Raw genomic sequence first — 20,366 nt, 5'->3', positions numbered from 1 at the left:
GAACAACTATGGGGGATCTTGGAATAACACGTTAGACAGCGCTCTCCACCGCCATCATCAAAACAAAAAATTAGCGAATCTCTTTTGGTCAAATGAGGTTCATCCCTCCGGTAGAATTCAGAGACTTGGAGAATCTATGACAAAGAATCAATGAAGCTGTTTTGGTCAAACTGGAACAACAACTTACAAAGACACTTGATGTTGGTTTTTCCATTAATTTGTCAGCCCTCTGTAGCACATCACCTCAAATCATTACTACCAGTACAAGCTTTCAACCGAACTTGTCAAAACACTAAAGGGCAATAAAAGCTCTGCCATGACAGTTGCCATTTGCTCTTTAGAGAGATGAATGCAATTGCCTTGAGAGAACACCAAAACCTCAAGTAAAGTGAGCCTAACTGTGGTTAAGTGCGCCTGGTTTTCCATCTCAGACACTGCGGGGATGTCAAAAAAGCAGCAGGTTATGTAAAAGACCTGGATACTGAGCTCTATATATATCCTACAGTAGCCCTCAGTATGAAACATTCACTTTGACCTTCTGTCTTGTCAGATATTACCATGGTTTACACCAGGAAACTGACAGCAGACCTCTGGTTACGGCATAAATGCACTAAAAGCCCTGGCCTTTACCAAAGACTGTCAAATTGCACTTGCATGTTTTAGTTGATCCACGCATTATATCTTGACAGTGACTTGTACTTAGGCAAATGATATATGAAGCAGAAAGCCAACAGTATTTACTCATTAATACGGGCAACCCCTAAGAATCGTATTTCAGGGCCAAAGCGTAGAATCTCACCACACAGTGTCAGTGTCAGTTAAAAACCTGTTTTTAATGAGGTTTTGTTGTTACTATTAAAGGTCACAGGAATCAGTGAGGATCAGCTCCTGGTCACCGTGCTACCGGGCTTACCAACCACGGCCGAGGTTTTCATTGTGCCTGAGAAGAGGTCAAGAGATGGAGCCACGGATGAAAAGTGGGCCCACCTGGATCAGGTACTCTCTCTTCAAATCATTTCAGCGGCCCTGGCAGATGCTCACTACAATGTGGTTTTCTGCGATAATTAAAACCACACACACACAAGCGAGCTGAGGAAGTCAAAGAGACTGTCTCCAGAGAGAATGTCCCTGGAGAACATGCTCTTTACTTTTGAGTTTCAAAACAGTACAACACTATTAAGCTCTATTGTTTTATTAAAAAGGGAACATATTTTATGATGTTCGGTCATTTCTCTCACCACAAGATGTAACCTTGTCAATGAGTGGATTGACGGGAACAACACAATACTTTTAAAATGCAGTTCTTCAATGACATACGTATGTAAGAAGTTACATATAATAGGCACATATAGACCCATGTAGTATATCAGTATATTTTCCATTATTTCACATATTATTCATATTGTCAAGATAAAGGTCAGTTACTCCCAACAGTTTATTTCACTGACAGTTGCATCCTTTGTTGGGAGGTTTTGGCTGCAGCCATTTCCATGACAGCTTTCTTGCTAGCCCTAAAAGATAATTCATCCTGTGAGTTTATCCGGGAGTTGCCATCTGGCTTTCCCATATATTTCTGCAATCATGCTCCAGTATCTCTTATATCTTATTTCCGATTGACAAGGGCAGTTGAATAGTTTTTGAGTCAGTTTTGTGTTCAATTGTAATCCTGATATTAGATATTTGTTGTCTTTAATCTTTCGTATGTGCTTGACTGAATATGCCAAACTAGGTCCTCTATCCTCGGCTTGTTTAGTTTCTTTACTAAAGTCGTCCCTGGCCTGGAGATACTTTTTTTTTCAAGGTTTCACATATTCGAGAGGCGTTTCAAAGAAAAGTTTACATCTTAACTGCCCTTCCTCTTTGTTTGTGCACAGTACTGACAAAGTGTGTGCACACTGTAATTAAAAAAGTGAACAGGTACTCGGACTTGCGCAGATGCCTCCTCTCTTATCTCTGACTACCTGGAAAGTTGGATATCACAGTTTTTTTTTTGCTTGTTTTTTTTTTTTTTATTTCCCCTTTATGACTCTGTTGCCTGGCCCATTTTCTTTCCCTTGTGAGATTCAAAATCTTTTATACAAGAGGCTGAATATCAAACCTAATTTGCATCCTCACTGATTACTTTCCAGTTCTTTTATGAAATGTTTTGCATTTCACATACATTTGAATCCTTTTTCCTCCCCTTCCAGGCAGCTACTGGTTTCCATTCATTTCAGTCCGGTATGAAAATCAACTTGTAGCGTCTTAAAGCTTGTTTGGGTGAGGCAATACATCACAATGAGCATCATGTCCACATTTATATTTGTCAAAGTTACATTATCGTCGCGGTGTAACACAGTTTTAAGTGCGGCTTGATTTGGAAACTCTGCACTCCATCGCCACACAGCAATAAGGTTAACTTTGACAAAAATAAATGCAGACATAATGCCCACTGTGATGGATTATCAAAGTCAGCCAAGTTTAAAGTCTCTGCAAAAGTATTTTCATAGCACAGCGAAATGAATAGACACCACTGGCTGCATGGTAGGTAGGGAAAACGCTATGTTATTTCTCGGAAAAGGTCAGCAGTAATGAAGACTCTACGTTGTTGTAGTAATTGGGGTAAAAGATGCAAAAACTCTGGTGCAGTCCATTAAGTGAAGATACAGAGAACAAGAGGAATATGTTATAGCTCGACTGTTATTATCATGCAGGCATATAGGATCTTATCTCCTATAGCTCCATAAGACTTCCCTTTCAATTAGTTTCTAGAGTAAACCCCTTCCATTACCCGTGGAGTCGTTCAATCAAAGAACTGCTCCTCAATTCTACCATATTCATGATTTTCTTATGGTTTAATCATGCAGTTGTTAATTCAGGATTGTTTTTGTTTGCCAACAAACAAAAAAAACATGTTTTCCCCCCTGATTGCACTCTTTGTTTCAGAGAAGCTCCACCGTTCAGAAATTAGATTTTGTGTCTTTATTGCCTACATGCTAAATGATTTAATGTTCCCTCACTTTGTATTTCCCTCTTAGAGAGTGATGCATAAAGTCAACACTAGAGGGCAATGTCTGCCCATGTAAAAGCACAGAAACAGCATCCGTCAGAGGCCTGGAGTAATACCCACAGAGCATCTCAGTACATGGCGCCACCGTTTAGAAGTTTAGACACTTGGATAAACCTTTAGATAATAATAATAATAAAACCGTAATAATTTCAACCCCTCATGCATCATAGTTGTTATTATTTACTTATAGTAAAATAAGATTCCTGGATCTTCAAAACTGATTTCATATGTTATAGAAAGCTGTTCGCTATATAAACAAAACAATTAAACGGAGCTGATAAGCACTGCTTAGATATGCTCATTTATTCATCATAACGGATACAGCCTCAGTGTATCACAAGAAAACATAATTTTGCTGGCTCACAGTCAGTCTTGAACTAAGTTAATAGGTATTTAATTACATTGATGCATCATATAATTGGCACCATCGAGAAAGGAGACAAACTGGGGCAGGCGGCCTGGATTGGGAATTAAAGAGATGTATTTATCTAAAGCCTGTCTGATTACCTGGCAGAACCTCACAGACAATGGGGTAATAAATCTTCAGTTCACTGTTCTCATCTCCAGTGAATGACTTGCAATGTGGATGCACTAAATGAGTGTGTGCCCACACATACACACGTGCATGTGGTGAGTGTATGCGTGGAGCGGCTTATTAAAATGTGTAATAGATTTACTGACCCTGATATGCCACTAGAACAAAAAGTAATTATTCATACTGTGTAGAGCAGTCTAATTTTAACCAGTGGAAAGATTTTAGAAAGAGCGAGATGGAATTAGTGAGGCATGGCTAAGGACTCAAATGGGCTCCAGGAAGGCATTTTGGTCTCTTGTTAAATGACTGCTTCATCTAGGTGTGAAAAGCAGAAGAACTTGAGGCACTTCAGGGGGAAAATTTAAAACGGCAATTTTACGATAATAGGACATCCTTTGATTTTCAATAGCTTTGCCTCACTGAACTTTTACATTGGTTAATCATGTTGTTTTGGAAATAGGTGTACTAAAAAAAGTCCCCCATGTGACAGAAATAGCAAAAGATCATTTTTTTTCTCAAATGTCACTGCCACACTATAGGCAGACTGCCCTTTTACCTGATAGGGTTTCCATCGCTTATAAAAGGCTGCTTGGTTTCGCCGCAGCAGGTTTGGTTTTCCGCGTGTCAGATCAACATTTGCTCCTCTTTAGAAGGAAGCAAAAATTCTGATTCATAATTCAGGGCTGTTGGATGAAATGACTGCAGCTGAAATATTGATGACTGTTGAATATTGCTGTGCAGCCGCTGCTAACAGAGTCTTCTCTGCTCGGTCACTCCTCATAGCTTTCTCAGGTTCTGCTAAGTGCTCTGAACCAAGACCTCATCCAGTTCACACTCAAACCGGGGGTGCAGGTGAACGTGTATGCCACGCGGCTGTCTCCGGGTGAGTCCGCTTGCATCTGCCGCACACCTGCCTGAACAGTCCAATCCATTTTTAGGAAAAAGTTGCATTTCTGCTGGTTGTCTCTAAATTTGAGGCCAGACTTTGTGCAGCTCTTCCTGTTTGGAGATGAAGATGAATTGTAGGTCTACAAGCAAACATACTAAGCTTAATACATGTTGTAATACATGTTAATACCCTGGGGAGCTGCGTTGATAGTGAGTGGATTATCCTGGTGAAATAAAGTAAACTAAACCATAAAGAAAAGATAAAAGTGTTGATTGGACATTAGCTCTCTTGGTCATGATTCTCAAATATTGTCAGCATAATAAGACAGTGGTGATTCCCGCTTGTTACATAATAGGATTATTATGTAAGTTATGCTCATATAAGATGAAAATATTAATTTCTCCTCCTTTGGCCTGAATGTGCTCTGAGTTTCTCTTTCTATTGTTTCTCCTTCAAAGCTCCTCTTGTGGACAGCAGTGATAGTGGCCACAGCGGCACTGCAGTCATCATGCTCGTCTCAGTCGTACTGATGGGCTTGGCCGTCTTTGTAATATATAAATTTAAAAGGTACAGTATATAATGGATATTGGATATTGCAACCACATATAGAGCACAGTCAAAGGGAAAACGGTTGAAAATGAATCCTCAGATTTTCAGCCTCACATCATTGCAAATATCGACCATAAGATAGATGTGATATTGTTGTTTTATTTGTGTGTGTGTGTGTGTGTGTGTGTGTGTGTGTGTGTGTGTGTGTTTGCATAATGGCTCTATTTAGAGTTGGTCCCATTATCTACAAGCAAGCACCTCACTGCTGAACTGCTAAAACTTTCCAGAAGTATTCAGACACCATATATCTCTGAGTTATGGACACTCGCAGCACAATAATAGCTTGAGGAAGAAGACAATTCCCCTCTGTCTCAATCTGCAGAATATTACAGGGAATGACAGTCTAATCAATTCTCCCACAGTGCTGAATGGGTGTCAGAGTCCTGCAGTTATCAATATTCATCTATCTGACAATGTGAGGGTTGACCTTTCAGAAATGCTAAACACAGCCATTCAAGGTGAGGCATACTCTGCAGAATGGCAGGAAAGGTTGAGGAGATAAGTCCTGAGACAACATATATTATACAGTGAGGGACATACAGTAAATAGCATCCTCTGCTGCAGGTAATCCCATGCCAATCACAGGGGGATGGTTTACTTCCTCAGGAGTTTGTAGAATTTTTACTCATTATAAAGTAAAACATTACTTAACTCTAACTTTCTGGATTATAATTACGACATTAAGAAATCAACTTTGAGTTTCAAAGGCTGCCTCAAATGTCACAGCACCAGCTGCGGCACAAAGTCACAAGGGGAAGAATCTGAAATTAGAAATGCAAGATGTTAGTTTTAAGCAGAATTGGGGGTGCATCTGAGGGGATGAAAAATTGATTGAAAACTGAGGTGAACAATATGAAAGTGAGAGAGCAATGCCCAGTGGAATGCAAAATGCCCTAGTTTCCAGCTTTCAAGCAATCCTCTCCCATTCTTAACAGTTAAAAATAGTGTGTGACACATTATGCTTAGTGAAAGCATTAGTGAAACAGACCTGATGGCAGGTTTCCATTAACTTGTTTTTTTTTTTTTTTAAATCTTTTTTTTTTTTTTTTCTTTTCTCCTCTGCATAACCTACAGGAAGATCCCAGGCATCAACACATACACAGCGGAGCAGCCTGACAAAGAACAAGAGGTCATCCCAACAGTGACCTCCATAGCAGTCCCAAACCCTGAGGGGGAAAAGCTGACCTCACTGGATCATGTGGATGTACAGTTGGACTCAAAAAGCAGAGGTGTGTGTCTAGTTTTCTTCCTTAGAGCTACAGTCAGACCTCAAGAACCCACAGGGTTTACTCACATTGGTATTTTCAGACTCTTGTGTTGGATTTTGAAGGTCTGTTGTTTACATGCTGTTGTATTCAGTCACTCAGTCTGTAGTTTTAGACCTGTAAGGAGGTCAGGTAATCACCACCTGCATTGAATGTATCACCTTCCAAAGCCACCAAAATGTTGGTAATGTTGGAATCACTTAAAGGGTCAATTCACTCGTATGATAAAAAACATTTTGTGTATTATATCTAGTGGTATCTAGTGGTTTTATTTGTATTGAGATATCAATCTCTGTGATTCCCGCTGCCACACCAACACTGTGGAGGTGGCTGGAATTTCATTATTTGTAGTGACAGAATTGGAAAAAGGAAAAAAAAAAAAAAAATCACATTTAGAAGAATTCAATATCAACATGTCTTTCCTAGAACTGTTTCCCTATTACTCTGGATAATCCACAGAACAGTTTTTTTTTTTTTTTACTGGAACTATTTCTTAAGTAGAAAGTAGTTTGTATAAAAACTATTCAAAGTGAAGAGAAAAATTGTGAAAGTATGAGCTGGTGAATTTTCACTCTATCTTCCTTTTACTTAATTTGAAGCCACTTTGCCTGAAAAATTCATGGATGTTTCTTCTTGTTTAGTAGCAACCTCCTGGTCACCTCCGGCAAATTTACTTTGTTCAACTTTTTCTTGTGAATTTGCAGAAACAGTGTGGAGCAGTGTGTGTGTTTGTGTGTGTGCAACGTAGTCATCATTCTAGCTGACTTGTAAACTGAGTTGGCTGTTCACATTCAAATGCATAATGCGATCCATTATCAGGAGAACCTTCTCTTGCTGTTGCTGTAGCTACAATTTGCTTGAAATTTTGCACATAAACAGACAACGTTTTTTAGGCACACCTAGCTAAAGCTAATTCAGGCTAACATGCACACGCACTATATTATATTACGCTCCACAAAGAAATAAAAACAAAGTAGCAATGTGCTGTTATCTGGTTTAGCGCAATGCTACACTACCAGGCTACAAACTGCAGCGTCACTATTATAAACCACTTACAGCAGGTGATCACTCTGCTCATATCTGTTCATCACCACAGCACACTGGTGACATTCATATCCTTTTTGGGGATTTGAGTGTGGAGCAGTTTGATTGGACAGAAGGCAAATGTGACCATACCTTAACCAGGACATTGTTACTGGAAAAACATGTTGCTGTTGAATTTTTTTAATCTAATTGCAAAATGCTTTTTTTAATTGCTTTTTTAATCTAATTGCTAAATGCTGAGCACACCATAAACACCACTTCCTTCATCACTGAGAAAATGTTTGATCTGATCCTTTAGTACAGCAAAGAAAGTTCTGGCAAACAGCGGTCATAAGTTGAAGCTCATCGACGAGGAAGAAATACCTGGTATTCGCTTATTAATAAGTGCTGATGCGACTCTTCCTCCCCTGGTGTTATCATTTGAGTTGCCAAGATACAGTTATTATTACATCTTGAATATTTATGTGTTTGCCAAGCTGAGTTTGACATAGCGCGGTATTAGTATTCACAGGTAAGTGAAACACAATCAAGTGCGGGCTAAAGTGATGAAATGTCGAGGTGAATTATTTGACCCAATAAAATAATTAGTGCATCAGGAAAGTAGCGGAGTGGTGAAAGCATTTTCATCAAGAAATATCTATGAGGTTCCAGCTGATTTACCTCTACCCGTAGCTAAACAATCGACCCGCCCAAGATAAATGTGTTTGCCTGCAAAAATACACCCGCATGCAAATAGCTACATAAAATTCCTCCTCTGTCTTTTTCCTTTCTTCTCCCTCGCCAGGCTACCTGCCATCTCACACAGACATCAAGCTCTCTGATGAAGCGCCCCATGTGTTTTAATGTTGAGAGTCTATGACCGACTCAAAAGCAATACATCTTCTTTGGCAGTTACTTCCAGCAAGCTATGAAACCACGGTCACAATGAATGGTCTCGAGTGTTTTGCTACCCATGCATGGATGGACCAGTTCACACTGTGCTGCCTAATCCCTCTGAGGAGACTGTACAGATTTATACTTGCGTCTTGAAAAGGGACACTTTTTGACTGAAAATACTTGTATTTTTGCAAGGACAATGATCTTTTTATGTAAATAATGTACATCCATAATGGAAGAAGTAAAAGTTATTTGTCTCAGCTAGTTACAGCTGCGTCTGCTCAAATATGAAAATGTCAAACAGCGGAACAGAAGTGATGTGTAATAATGTCTCAAAATATGCTTTGATTTCTGTTCTTCGGGCTTGTGTTTGTGAAGTTTACTTTGTTTAACTATGTGGAAATAGCTTATCTGAGTGAGACAGTGAGGGACGCAGATTCATTAAGCTCTGTACAATCAGTAAATCTTATCACCAGAGTCTCATCAAATGAAAGCTTGCAATATCCAGGAGATGGAGGAGGGCTTCTAGTCCCAGATCTGTGTATTCCATCAAGTCTGTCTCTTTCCCGCTCAAAATATTATATGTGTCATAACAAAAATAAGAACAGCAGATTAAAGTGGGTGTACTAGATAGGTGTATACAGTCGATGAGAAACTGAGCAATCCCTCTTGTTTAGGAGACTTAAATAAGTTATTTTAGTGACACTGGAATGAATGCTAGCATCATAAATGTTAAACCTACTTTAAAACAGATTACACAAAAAAAATCCTTGAATCTGAATCATGCATATGGAATATTATTGCAGCAGCATTCTTGTATTTGATTGATTTACAGTCAATTTGACTGTTAAACAATGCAATGACTTTTAAACTTGTGCTCCATATTTATTTGATGCCAGGAGCATTTCTTGTACATTCTGGTTTCTAGATGGGAAAACAAAATGTGAATCTTCTGAATAATTACTGTGTTAACAAAGAGACACTTGCTGTAATGCAGTAAAAAAAAAAAAAAAAAGTGCCACAGTCTCACATTAGTTTTAATTAGTTATTAGTTCAAGGTTTATTCGCTACTAGATTTACAACCAGACATTTTAAAAAAGATGCCTTGACACAGTTACAAGATATTTCTGAAGCTTTTGTTGTTTTTCTTTGAACTGATCTCACTGTGAAGGTTGTGGTGCCCTCTTAAAGGTAAAGTACAACATTGAAACTGCACCAGGTTTGAATGGAAACATGCTCTTTTTTTGGGGGGGGTTGTGTTGAAATACCTTTTATTTATTCTTGACTGTTCATATTAGCCACATTGATACCAGCATCTCCACCTGACATTTCCTCAGTTTACAGTGAAGCAGAGGAGCCTGCAGTCTGTGTGCTAGGTTTGCCCCCAAGGACTCGGTGGACGAAAGGCTGAAGATTTGTTCATCTCCTTTGCTGCGAGGGACGCAGAGATAGAGAAGACGTATCTCCTGTCAACATGGCTCAGCCTACGCACAGAGCTTTGGTCAGCTGCTGTCTCTTTGGGATAAGTACTGAAGTTCTTCTTCATCAAACTTTTCTTTTTAAATGTTGTCAGCATCATATGTCAGTAAGACAAATTGACTAGAGGCTTCTCCATACTTCTTCCCTCCAATCCTCCGATTGAGCCTGAAGCATAAATAAACTCGTACTCTTCATCAGACGAACTCTGCCTCTCCACGCCGATCATCAGAAGAGTTTTATTTTGTGCTTGATATTTATTTAACGGAATTTTTTTTGTAGTCCCACTAATCAACCTGTGAATACGATTGTGAACATATTTGCATGATGTTTTTTTTTTTCGATCTTTCAAGATACTTAAAATATGTCTTAATTAAGAGAAAAATGAAATGTTAGAAATGTGAACTGCGGTATTTTCCATTTCTCAAGAGGCTAGACGACTCATTCATTACAAGTGACGTGATTATTCAGTGGGTTGTTACTGTGTTCTTCATTTGACCTTGCAGAAGTAACCATGGTTGCAGAATAAAGCAGAAACACAAACATTAATTCAGTGTGGCTGGTTGTAAAAGTCATTTCTAAGAGCATAAACAGCTTATTTTCTCTGTCTTCGATCTGTTAAAATCCATGGAGGCGTCTGCGGCGCAACTCAATCAACAGACCTCATGAAGGGAAAAACTATGACTCCACCTTATCTGACTGTGACTCAATCACAAATTGGAAGTTTTGATCAATGGGGACTCTCACTGTTGAATTTTCTCTGTCTCTAAAGTGTTGCTTAGCATGTGCAAAGTTTCAGTGCAGCCATTTGCATGATACAGTGGGGCCGAGCGGGAGCACAATGAAAAGCACCAAATAGCCTGGAGTGATTCTAATGGGCTAGTTCTTTGGCTCTCCCACTGTGCTACAAATTAATTATCTCCTCTCCAGGAAATCGACACATACACACACACACACACACACACACAAAGTCAAGGAAGATTTACCCAGACTGGGTAGCACCTTGAATGAAAAATGTCCCACAACAATAACCCACAGCAATATTGTGTTAGCCACAGTGTGAAATTGATGAGCATGTTTCCTTTCATTGAGTGCTACATTACAGCGTCTGGCTGCCGCGAATCATCCATTAGTGATTGTCACCGTTCAATTTGATTGTGCGCCGCTGAACATCCCAGGGCAGTTAGAGAAAGGCCTTGGTGTTAATTCAGACTGAGAGCAGGAGCGAGAATAAGACTCTCGGGGCACTGATGGCTGTTGGAGTGATGAAGATTGGTGCGTGATATGAAGCTGTTGAAGTGGCAAACAAAATGCAAAACAGAGGAACAAGGGCCTTGTTGCTACGGTTTTGAGTGTGAAGAGTTATTTCAGCCAATCAGCCGCACAGTGCTGTCCTCTAACCTCAGTGTCTATAAGCCATTTTAGTGTTCATTTTTTTTCAAAAAGAATGGAAAGAGAGCAATGGTGACGCAAGCAGTTCTTTACAAAATCACCTGTTTCTCATCACTCGACTTCAGCCTCAGTAATTGTCCACATTAAATAGAAAACTGTCTGTAAATGGCAACTTGAGTGATGGAGTGATGGAGGTAAAATGAAGCTCAGTCTAAGTGTCAGATGGGAATCTTCACATGGGTGTTATCACACTTCTGCCCATTAAAGTCGACCCTCAGAACTTCTTTGGGATCATTATAAGTGGTAGGCTGAGAATGATACACCGTCTGCTACAAGGAACCTGCGCTTCAGATAAGACTGGCAATGTTGTAAAAACAGAGCTTTGTGAGCCCATTTGTTTCCAGGTTCATGATCATGACAACATGGTCATTTCTCATTCACTGACAGCCAAAAAGTCTGTCTTGCCCTCCTTTTGCTATAGGAAAAAAAAGTGTAAATCGTATTAATATCTCACATAATCCGTTACAACACAAACTGTAGGTGCATGCGTAATAGAAAAACATAATTCCATAAAAAAATACATTTATTTTGAACAATTTCAAAATGGCAATTTGTTCACAGTAAGAAATATGATTCAAAACAAGACGATTTTTATATCATCCACAAAAAGCAACAGTAGATCAGATCATGCACAACTTCTGGGCAATTGCACAACTAGACTATTAGACAGTGTGTTTAATAATTTATTTAATGTGTTAAGTAAACTTCAAAATCACCATGAGATATATATATATATATATATTTATATATATGTACAGTACTTGCTCACCCTAATATAGTCTTAAGTCTCTTATCACAGATAATTAGGGCATGCTACTGTAAAAAAAAAAATCTAATAAATAAAAAAAAAAAAGGACATACAGCTTGTCGTGAGACTGAAGGTCATGGAAACAGACTACTTCCTGTTTACAATAATGTAGGATGAAGCTACTGTATAGATTTACATTCCATCTTATTATATGTACAAGTTTCTGTATTTTCCACTTCTAAGGCCAGACCTCCATTCTCATATATCAAAGTTTTGTTTTGTACCATCATGTGAAAGATAAGTCATTGAAAGCACCATGTTATCTTACAGAGCAAAACCAACAACACAGTTCTTTCTTAGAAGCTTTCACAACAGTCAGATTTCAACATTTTTCTATATATATTCATTATATTTACAAATCAAAGACCTCTAGTTATAGGGCGGTAAATGTTAATGTTTATCCAGAGCATAAAGTGTCATATCAAGATGATGGCTAAACCTAAAATGACCTGTTAATTGTATTTCTGTCGCATGGAGGCAGAGCAACATTTTGTTCTGCCTTCACTGACAACTCTTTGTCGTTTGGGGTTTTATTATTCATTCAGGATGTAAAAGAAAAAGGCAAAATTATTAGCAAAACAACATAAAATGGTTACACTTGGCTAATCTTATAGCCTCTCGGTTCATTTTGTGTGACAGAGGGAAACATTAACAAGTACCGTGAGGTTTCAGAAACATTTTTTTTATTACGATAAATTAGTTGATCCTTTCAAGTCCTGGATAATATTGTAATGGCTTGAGGGCCTAAATGTCTGTAAAGTGACTCATGAAATCTGATGCTGAATTTAAGGTGACTTTATCAAACCTGTACAGTAAAGCCTACACATTCTCTCTCTTGTGCTAACCTTTTCTCATTTACATTACATCAATATTTTTCGCAGACTGGTTCTTACGGTAGTGTCGAAGCTTTTGAGGTATTTTACTTTAGTGACTCAGTCTGTGCCTCCTATCTGTATATTATCCTAATGAAGAAGCATGTTGATGTCACAGGGAGTAAAAAATTGGCCATAACATACCCAAATTAGTAATGTCACAGCCATGGCGGTGGTAAAGAGCAAAGGATTCCTGATACTAATTGGACGTTTTGTGTCGGGTACTGTAGCAATTCACCGCCCTCAAACTAGAGGCCCCAGAGTCTGGCTTGGTGTACTGATCTTCATCAAGTATTGTAAACTAGATACTTACTCTATCCATGTGAGTTAAAAACATGACTTTGAACGATAGCAGCTATAAGCGTAAAGGAAATAAACAAATAAAAACAATGCAAACAATTTCAGCACAACTGTAACACAACAATCTGTACTTACTGGGTAACAGAGCGCATGTCTTAGACATTAGTACAGTTTGGAAATTCCCTTGTAACAATTCTCTCCATATTTCTTCCAATCCCTCCTGTAAACATGCAAACAAATGATAAAACAGACTAAATACAGGGACAGTCAGCTGCTTTAACTTCACATGCACATCACAACGTGACACTGATGTTGGTGTGAAGTAAAAACGGTTTTTAAACATCAGCCAGAAAATTCAAAGTTCAATCCAGATTGCTCTAATCTTTTTTTACATGAACATCAGATGGTTTGCACATGCTTTTACACCTCATTATAAATTCATCACCCGGGCATTTTAGTCGAAAAGCCCCCTGTTGTCTCAACAAAAGGAACATGGGCTACACGAGCAGGGCTGAGCTGGTGATGAAGAGCTGATTAGATGGGATCGCTGTGACAAGTAGGGTCGTTCAGATTGTGCAGACACTGGCTTTTTCAAAAGGTGGCACTTTTATCTCTCAACTGTGTCAGTAGTTTAAACTCAGTGATTTGTACAAAGCTGCATGAAGCTAATTTCATGTTCGCCCATATAACTTATAACCTGGCAGTAAATTCATCAAGGTAAAGCTCTGGCTGTCAGTTCAGATTTGCTAAAGAAAATGTGATTTATGACTTTTAAATTGCTTTTATATGGAGCATATTTTAAGAGTAAAATCTATGTAGTCTGTATCAAAATCACAATTTAAAAAAAGAAAAAGATGAGATGAAGTTTAAAATGAAGAATAAATGCTCTTTATCAAATTTCTTACTATTTAAAAATGATCTTCAAAAAGTTGGCTAAAAGTTGATCTTAGATGGCTGCAGTACAGAGACTCTGACACATGCTTTCACTGGCTGTACAAAATGATTTCTCTGCTGTTCCTCGTCTGCCAGCAGCAGAATTTCTCTACTGTTCCTGTTCGGTTTTCTTTTTGCTTCCATTTCAGCTGATCTATTTCATCCCAATCTATATATTTACATGTATATTAGATGGTTGTTCATTTGCTAATTCCCACCGGATTGATCAAACAAGTGCAATAACTGATTTTTTTGGCCACCTGAAGGCAGTGGAAATAGGTTGTGAACACGACACTGGCATCTTTAAGTTGATATGTTGAACCCAGCAGTTATGGAGCCACATTTTTTTCATTTCAATAACATTCATTTATTTGCATTTGTATTTCTGGGCATCTGACAAATTTAAATCCAATATACACTTTTTTTTAAGCTCTGTTTTTGGTTTCCACCAGATCCTGAGGGAAATATCTGGCGTTTTAGCTGCTAAATTATCCACTATATTCAGCCGAGAATCCCTAACTGTGACTGTCTGCTGTTTTGGGTGGAGCAGGTATAGTGTACAGTGGGTTGTTGTTGAGTTTTTTCACTGAATATGCCTGTTGCTGCTGAAAATAACACTGAGAGAGCCAAAACAGTAAAACAGCTGAAACTCACTAGACAACTCAATAAGGCAGAGGGGAGCTGCAGATTCAGGTGATGATTCTCTGTAGGTTCATCACTACAAGCAACACCTCTCACAGTCACATTGTCATTCAGTACATTGTTATTATGAAAAAAATCATTACAACAGCTCCAAAGATTTTACACAAATAAAACTTAATTACGAACGTTATTTTGCAGAATAACTATCACTAGATAAAAAATGGAGCAGATGTAGGATGAATCTTTGTCTCTTAATGGATGTCATGTGATCAATTAAGAGCTACTCTTAAATGTTTTATTCTTACACTGTAAGTAGAAGTGACTAACTTTTATTTCTCACTGTCAAAGACATTTCTTTACTCCCACAGTAAGTGTAAACGTGGTCAGAGAATAATTCATGCTAATCAGAGAACTGTTTTTAGAGAAATAACCCCATAGTTTCTTTCATAGTATTTATTTTGCGTCTCATATTTAAAATAGACTAAGGAAATAGAACACGTCTACCTGGAAATTGACTTTATTTCGAAGTAGACCTGTTCTGACGACCTCCTGCCCGCAGCAAGGCATCATACACAGTAATCCTGAATCTCTTTCACAGCTTAATTCATTCTGATTTCAACTGAACTGCAAATGTCTACTTATTATGAAACATGAGCTCATGTGAGCTGTCATGTTAGTTCTTCAGAGCTGATTGCTATTAACATAAATCAAATTAAAATCCTAAACTAAACTTACATTACCTACAATTTTCATTGTAATCAGTCAAATCCTGCTTGAAATGTTCAAATCTTCATTTTAACTTTTATGAATTTTGACTGATAGCTTGAAGCTGCAGTGTGACTGTCTAGGACCAGCAGGTCTTCTTATTAGAGCTTTGTAAAGCCATTTATTAAGAGCACACAAAAATCACCGAACCCAGACATTAATTAAATCAAAACTGGTTAATGTGTATTCCTCTGTTAGGGGGCATATTTCCCACTGGCTGGAGCACAACCTACCTTAAAACGGGCAATGGAAAATTCAATACTTCATAAAATATATTTCAAAGGAATATTGTATTTCGACAAGGTATATTTTTAATACGGTTACATCTACACGTCTAGTGAGTACTCCCAATATTCTCGCAATAGTGAGAAATACTGCAGATGAACCAGTGACTGCAATATCCATGATAGGTGAATGATTATCATTAATTGTGTAGTAGGTGGACAGTGATCTGATCTACTGAGTTCATCTGAAAGCAGATGATAGCCTTAGATCTTCCTGTAAACTTGTGAAATGGATTGAAGCTTTGTGGGAGCATTTGTATCCCAGCCAAAGTCAGACTGCGTGAGAATCGAGCCAAGCTTCAGAGTATTGATGAAATCTTTAAACAGCAAGTTGTAAATTCATTTAATCTAGCGAGCCCCACATCAAAGGTCCCATGCTGTGCTGCCCTTTTGTAAATAAACACTTCTGAAAGCGACCAAAAACGGAGTTAATTTGTTTCAGATCAGCAAGGACTTGGAAAGGTAGAAACAGCTGAGAAATGAGAAATAGCCAAAGTGCTGAGTGACCAGAAAAAAGGCCTGCAGCCCACATGTCTGTGTCAGGAGCACTGCACTGCTACTTTTGTCAAATAATCCACTCTGTCTGCAAGGACCGAATAGTTCTCATCTAAAAGACATCACAGTGGATGTCAGCCATAGCAATCAAAAAGTTAGCTTGTCATTGTGATATCTGGTAACTGTGCGGATGCTGAAGTTGTGCGTGCGGTGTGTGACATGCTGCATTGGTGGTGCCGTTCCAGGGAGCTGAGATCTGTGCCAGATTTCAATGTATGGAATCCTCGCTCAGAGAAGAACCATTTATATAAAACTGAAATAAAGTTGAGTTTTTGCTTCTACACCAAATACCGTTAAATTATATTCAAAACAGATGCTCAGTGGTGTGTTTTGAGGGCAATAAAATGTTAATCAGTATCAGTCTCCTAGAGTGACAGTCATCCCTTAAATCCCGTATTAATGTGTCCGAGTAGTGCACAGATATAAATGCTCTGTATTTAATTTAGTCTTGGCATAAAAAACTGCATCACAGCTGCCAAATAGTTTTTAATGATTGTTTTACATCCTAAATTACATTGACTTAAAATCAGTGGTGGGAAGTAACATTTTAAGTTTGCAGGAGGTTTTTTGTCAATGACAGATTTCTGCTCTCTCTACAAATCTTCAATGCAACTTAGGTCAGGACTCATTGCTGACCAGTTTGAAACAGTCCATCTTTTCCTTTTCAACCATTCTTTAGTGCTGCTGGATGTGTGCTTTGGAGCGTTGTCCTACTGAAAGACCCAAGACCTTTGCCTCAGACCTAGTTTTTTGACACTGGGTAACACATTTAGCTCTGAATGCCTTGGTAATCTTCTGATTTTATCAATCCTTTGATACATTCAGTGTTTCCAGTACCAGAGGCAACAAAGCAGCCCCACAGCATGATAGAGCCCTTAGAGGTTTTACTGTAGGCACGGTGTTCTTTTCGTTATGGCCTTCATTTCATCGCCAATAAACAAACTGATGCACTGCATTACCAAAGAGCTATACTTTGGTTTCAGGCTGTGGCTTATCTATAAAAAGTTTTTGAAAACATTAGTTTTGCCTTTTTGTGCCTTTCATTCAATAGTGGTGTCCTCCTTGGCCTCTGCCCGTGGAGCCCCATTTGGTTTAGTTTTCCAGAGTAGGGTATGGGCTGGAACTACCTTTACAGATTGCTCCGGGTCAGCCTGAAGCACTTTAGATGTTTTTTTCCACAATCAGCACCAAACTTCACAGACTTTGGACAGATATACTGATACCTAATGGACAGACAGACCAATAAATCTCATTGAGTTTCTTCTTTGTGCCACATCCTGGAGGCGTCTGAACAGTTTTGACTGTGAAACGTCTTGATAACATTTAACACTTATTTGATAATAGTATATCTGATGCTCTCTTGTCTTTGCCATTGTGGAAAAAACTGTAAACAATCGGCTCCTTTTTATGCAGTAAAACCATCATTTATTGGTTTATCCAGGTCATGTGAACTCTGAAAATGAAGCACAGGTGAGTCTGACTTGTTTTTTTATTTTATTTTGTTTGAGGCGCTAATAAAATACATTAAGAGGTTTCCAGTAATTGGTTCCAGGGTAACTTTTGTGTTCACTATAGAGCAGGTTTTTTGCTCAGTAACCTTGGACATTTTATTAAAAAAATTCTCGTTATACAAAATTGGTTCATTTGCATTTCTTTCTGCAGATATTCTGAATTATGTTCTTGAAATCTTGAGTCAAATACTTTTGACCAGGACTAAACTTTACTTCAGTATTTCAACTTTATACTTTTGTACTACCAGGACATTTCAGAGGGAAATGTTTGATTTTGATGAATGTAATGATTTTTAAATTTTGGTATCACTTCTTTAACTTAAGTAGAAGATCTTCATATTTGTTCCACCACTGCTTATAATTCTGTAGTAGTAGTAGTAGTAGTAGTAGTAATAGTAGTAGTAATAGTAGTAGTCCTAGTAAATGTGTAACTGGTGTACCTCTGCTCCTGGCCTCCAGGTCCTTTGCCATGAGTTCTTTTGGAGAGGGAAACTCAGTGAGCTTCACCTTGGACATGTTGTCGTTCTGACCGACTGTACTGATCACTTCCGGTTCTTTCTCATGACTGTCCTCAGTCTGGACATGGATCCAGGGGATTTTCCTAAACACAAAGAGATAACAGCTCTCACCAACGATAGAGGCCGTTTTTTCAGATTTACAGCTGGATTCAATACAGTTCCTTTTCTCATCTGAGGGAACACACCTTTTGAACTTGTAGATGAAGAATGCGGCTAGACCGACAAACACCACAGTGAGCAGCATCAGCATGGCCGACCCACTGTGGATGGAGTTTGAATCCACAAGTGGTGCTGAAAGACAAGCACGTCAAACAAGTGTCACAGTTTTTCTGTTTTTTCCTAAGCCATGTGTTATTTCAAGGAGATTACTTTCATTACCCCATGCCATGTAACAACTGCAGACAAAGAGCTGCTCTCTGCGTGTTATCCCCTTGAGGTATTAAAAAGAACCTTTAGGTGGTCTGGTGCCTCTCACTGGGGACTGTCATGCAGGTAACTTATGCATAGTCATGGATTTTTAAATGCTGAGATGCAATATTCAAAGTATTTCCCCCTCACCGCCCATCTTTCTCTCCTTCAGAGAGAAGCCTATGAAGTCTACGACCTTTCTGGATCATTTTAAAGGCAACCCAGACCTTTGTATGCAGACACAAATGAAGACAGATCCGCTGGTGGATGAAAAGGGTAAAGCCACGCAGCCTTGATCGACACGTTTTTGCGATATGCTAATGACCCGGTGACCCTGCCGATTTCCTCAGTGCATACCAAATGCCTTCTTTGTCAATCATGTCATTGATCGGCTGATTTCAAAGAGAACTACTGTCTCGCAGCTTCAGGTGCAAAACTGATGCACTGTGAAGGATATTTAAATCCTATGATATACAGTATCATATGGATCTCACTCAGGAATTACTGTTGGCTTTGTCTTATTTTACTGTTTCAGTGTTTGAGTAGAACTCAATGTCAAATTATCCAAAGAAAGATACACGTCTTATCTTTTGCACATCAGTGAGCAGAACAAATGCACTGTAGATGTGAAGACATACTGTGCTAAACTGACACAAATTAAGCCTGAAGCATTTGTGGATGCTCTGTTTTTATGCACCTGCAAAAGGTTTTTAAATGTAACAGTTGCAATCAGTATGCAGAAATCATAAGCTGAAGTTACAATGAAACTTACCCAGAGTTTGCTGAGTCATGTACACAATAATGCGAGTATCAGCTTTCAACTCAAACTGGATCAGGCCTTGGTTCAGGGCAGTGACAAAAATATCTGATATCTGTTTAAGGTGTTACACAGAGACACAAAAAAATCAAACAAGGACATTATGAGATGTGCTGCAATAAATAAACACAAATCTCTCTGAGATCAAATATCATGCCTTTTTCATATAATGAACTGGCAATTTGTAGCTAACACTTGGTTTGTTGGCTCCTTTAAATAACAGCAGATATGAAATCACACATTAAAAAAAACAGAGCCAAAATCAATTAATCTCATTATTAACTGGTGGACATGTTTTAGTAAAAGCCTTCATATACTTTTTTCATACTTAATCACATTATATTATTGAATGTGTCACATCAGTAGAAGTGAGACAGCTTCTTCATAAAAGTTCACATGAGAACTAACTCAATATTTGCAAATTTCACGGTTCTTACCGTCTCTAGAGCCTCCTCGCTCCCTCTCTTGTGCTCACTGGCTGTATGCTCATCAGGCAGGATAAAGAGCTCTGCTGTAGTTGGAAGTCCTGGGTACAGAGAGACCAGCAGCTGATCTCTAGGAAACCCAGACACCTGCAGCGACAGGACAACACAACAGTCACCTCAGAGGTTAAAGTTTGGTCAAAACGACACCGTCCCATGACTTTCATTCTGACATCAGCTTCAATTAAAATTCACACTAGGTTACTGTCATAACACATAAACTATAAAAAGAACAAGTTTCTCACATGGACCATATAAAACATCATGACTTCTGTA

At 38.6% G+C, this 20,366-nt stretch overlaps 2 protein-coding genes across 2 annotated transcripts in view; one reads left to right on the top strand and one right to left on the bottom strand.

Moving 5' to 3' along the window:
* The window catches only part of LOC111235187 (VPS10 domain-containing receptor SorCS1-like), a 47,157-nt gene extending 38,870 nt beyond the window's left edge, over positions 1 to 8,287 (top strand). The window contains exons 24-28 of the mRNA XM_022763528.1: positions 862 to 996; positions 4,368 to 4,467; positions 4,932 to 5,040; positions 6,157 to 6,311; positions 8,176 to 8,287. Coding sequence (XP_022619249.1) covers positions 862 to 996; positions 4,368 to 4,467; positions 4,932 to 5,040; positions 6,157 to 6,311; positions 8,176 to 8,234 — 558 coding nt within the window. The 3' untranslated portion in view covers positions 8,235 to 8,287. The remainder of the gene's footprint in view (positions 1 to 861; positions 997 to 4,367; positions 4,468 to 4,931; positions 5,041 to 6,156; positions 6,312 to 8,175) is intronic.
* A 5,035-nt stretch (positions 8,288 to 13,322) lies between these two features.
* LOC111235167 (VPS10 domain-containing receptor SorCS3-like) overlaps positions 13,323 to 20,366 on the bottom strand; it is a 54,219-nt gene continuing 47,175 nt past the window's right edge. Inside the window, exons 23-27 of the mRNA XM_022763503.1 lie at positions 20,046 to 20,180; positions 19,564 to 19,663; positions 18,569 to 18,674; positions 18,306 to 18,466; positions 13,323 to 13,395 (exon numbers count right to left, since the gene is read on the bottom strand). Of these exons, the coding sequence (XP_022619224.1) occupies positions 13,331 to 13,395; positions 18,306 to 18,466; positions 18,569 to 18,674; positions 19,564 to 19,663; positions 20,046 to 20,180 (567 nt within the window). The 3' untranslated portion in view covers positions 13,323 to 13,330. The remainder of the gene's footprint in view (positions 13,396 to 18,305; positions 18,467 to 18,568; positions 18,675 to 19,563; positions 19,664 to 20,045; positions 20,181 to 20,366) is intronic.

The sequence above is a fragment of the Seriola dumerili genome, unplaced genomic scaffold, assembly GCF_002260705.1.
Source record: "Seriola dumerili isolate Sdu_G_001 unplaced genomic scaffold, Sdu_1.0 BDQW01000478.1, whole genome shotgun sequence".
Classification (NCBI taxonomy): domain Eukaryota; kingdom Metazoa; phylum Chordata; class Actinopteri; order Carangiformes; family Carangidae; genus Seriola; species Seriola dumerili.
This window is presented reverse-complemented; position numbering and strand designations above follow the sequence as displayed.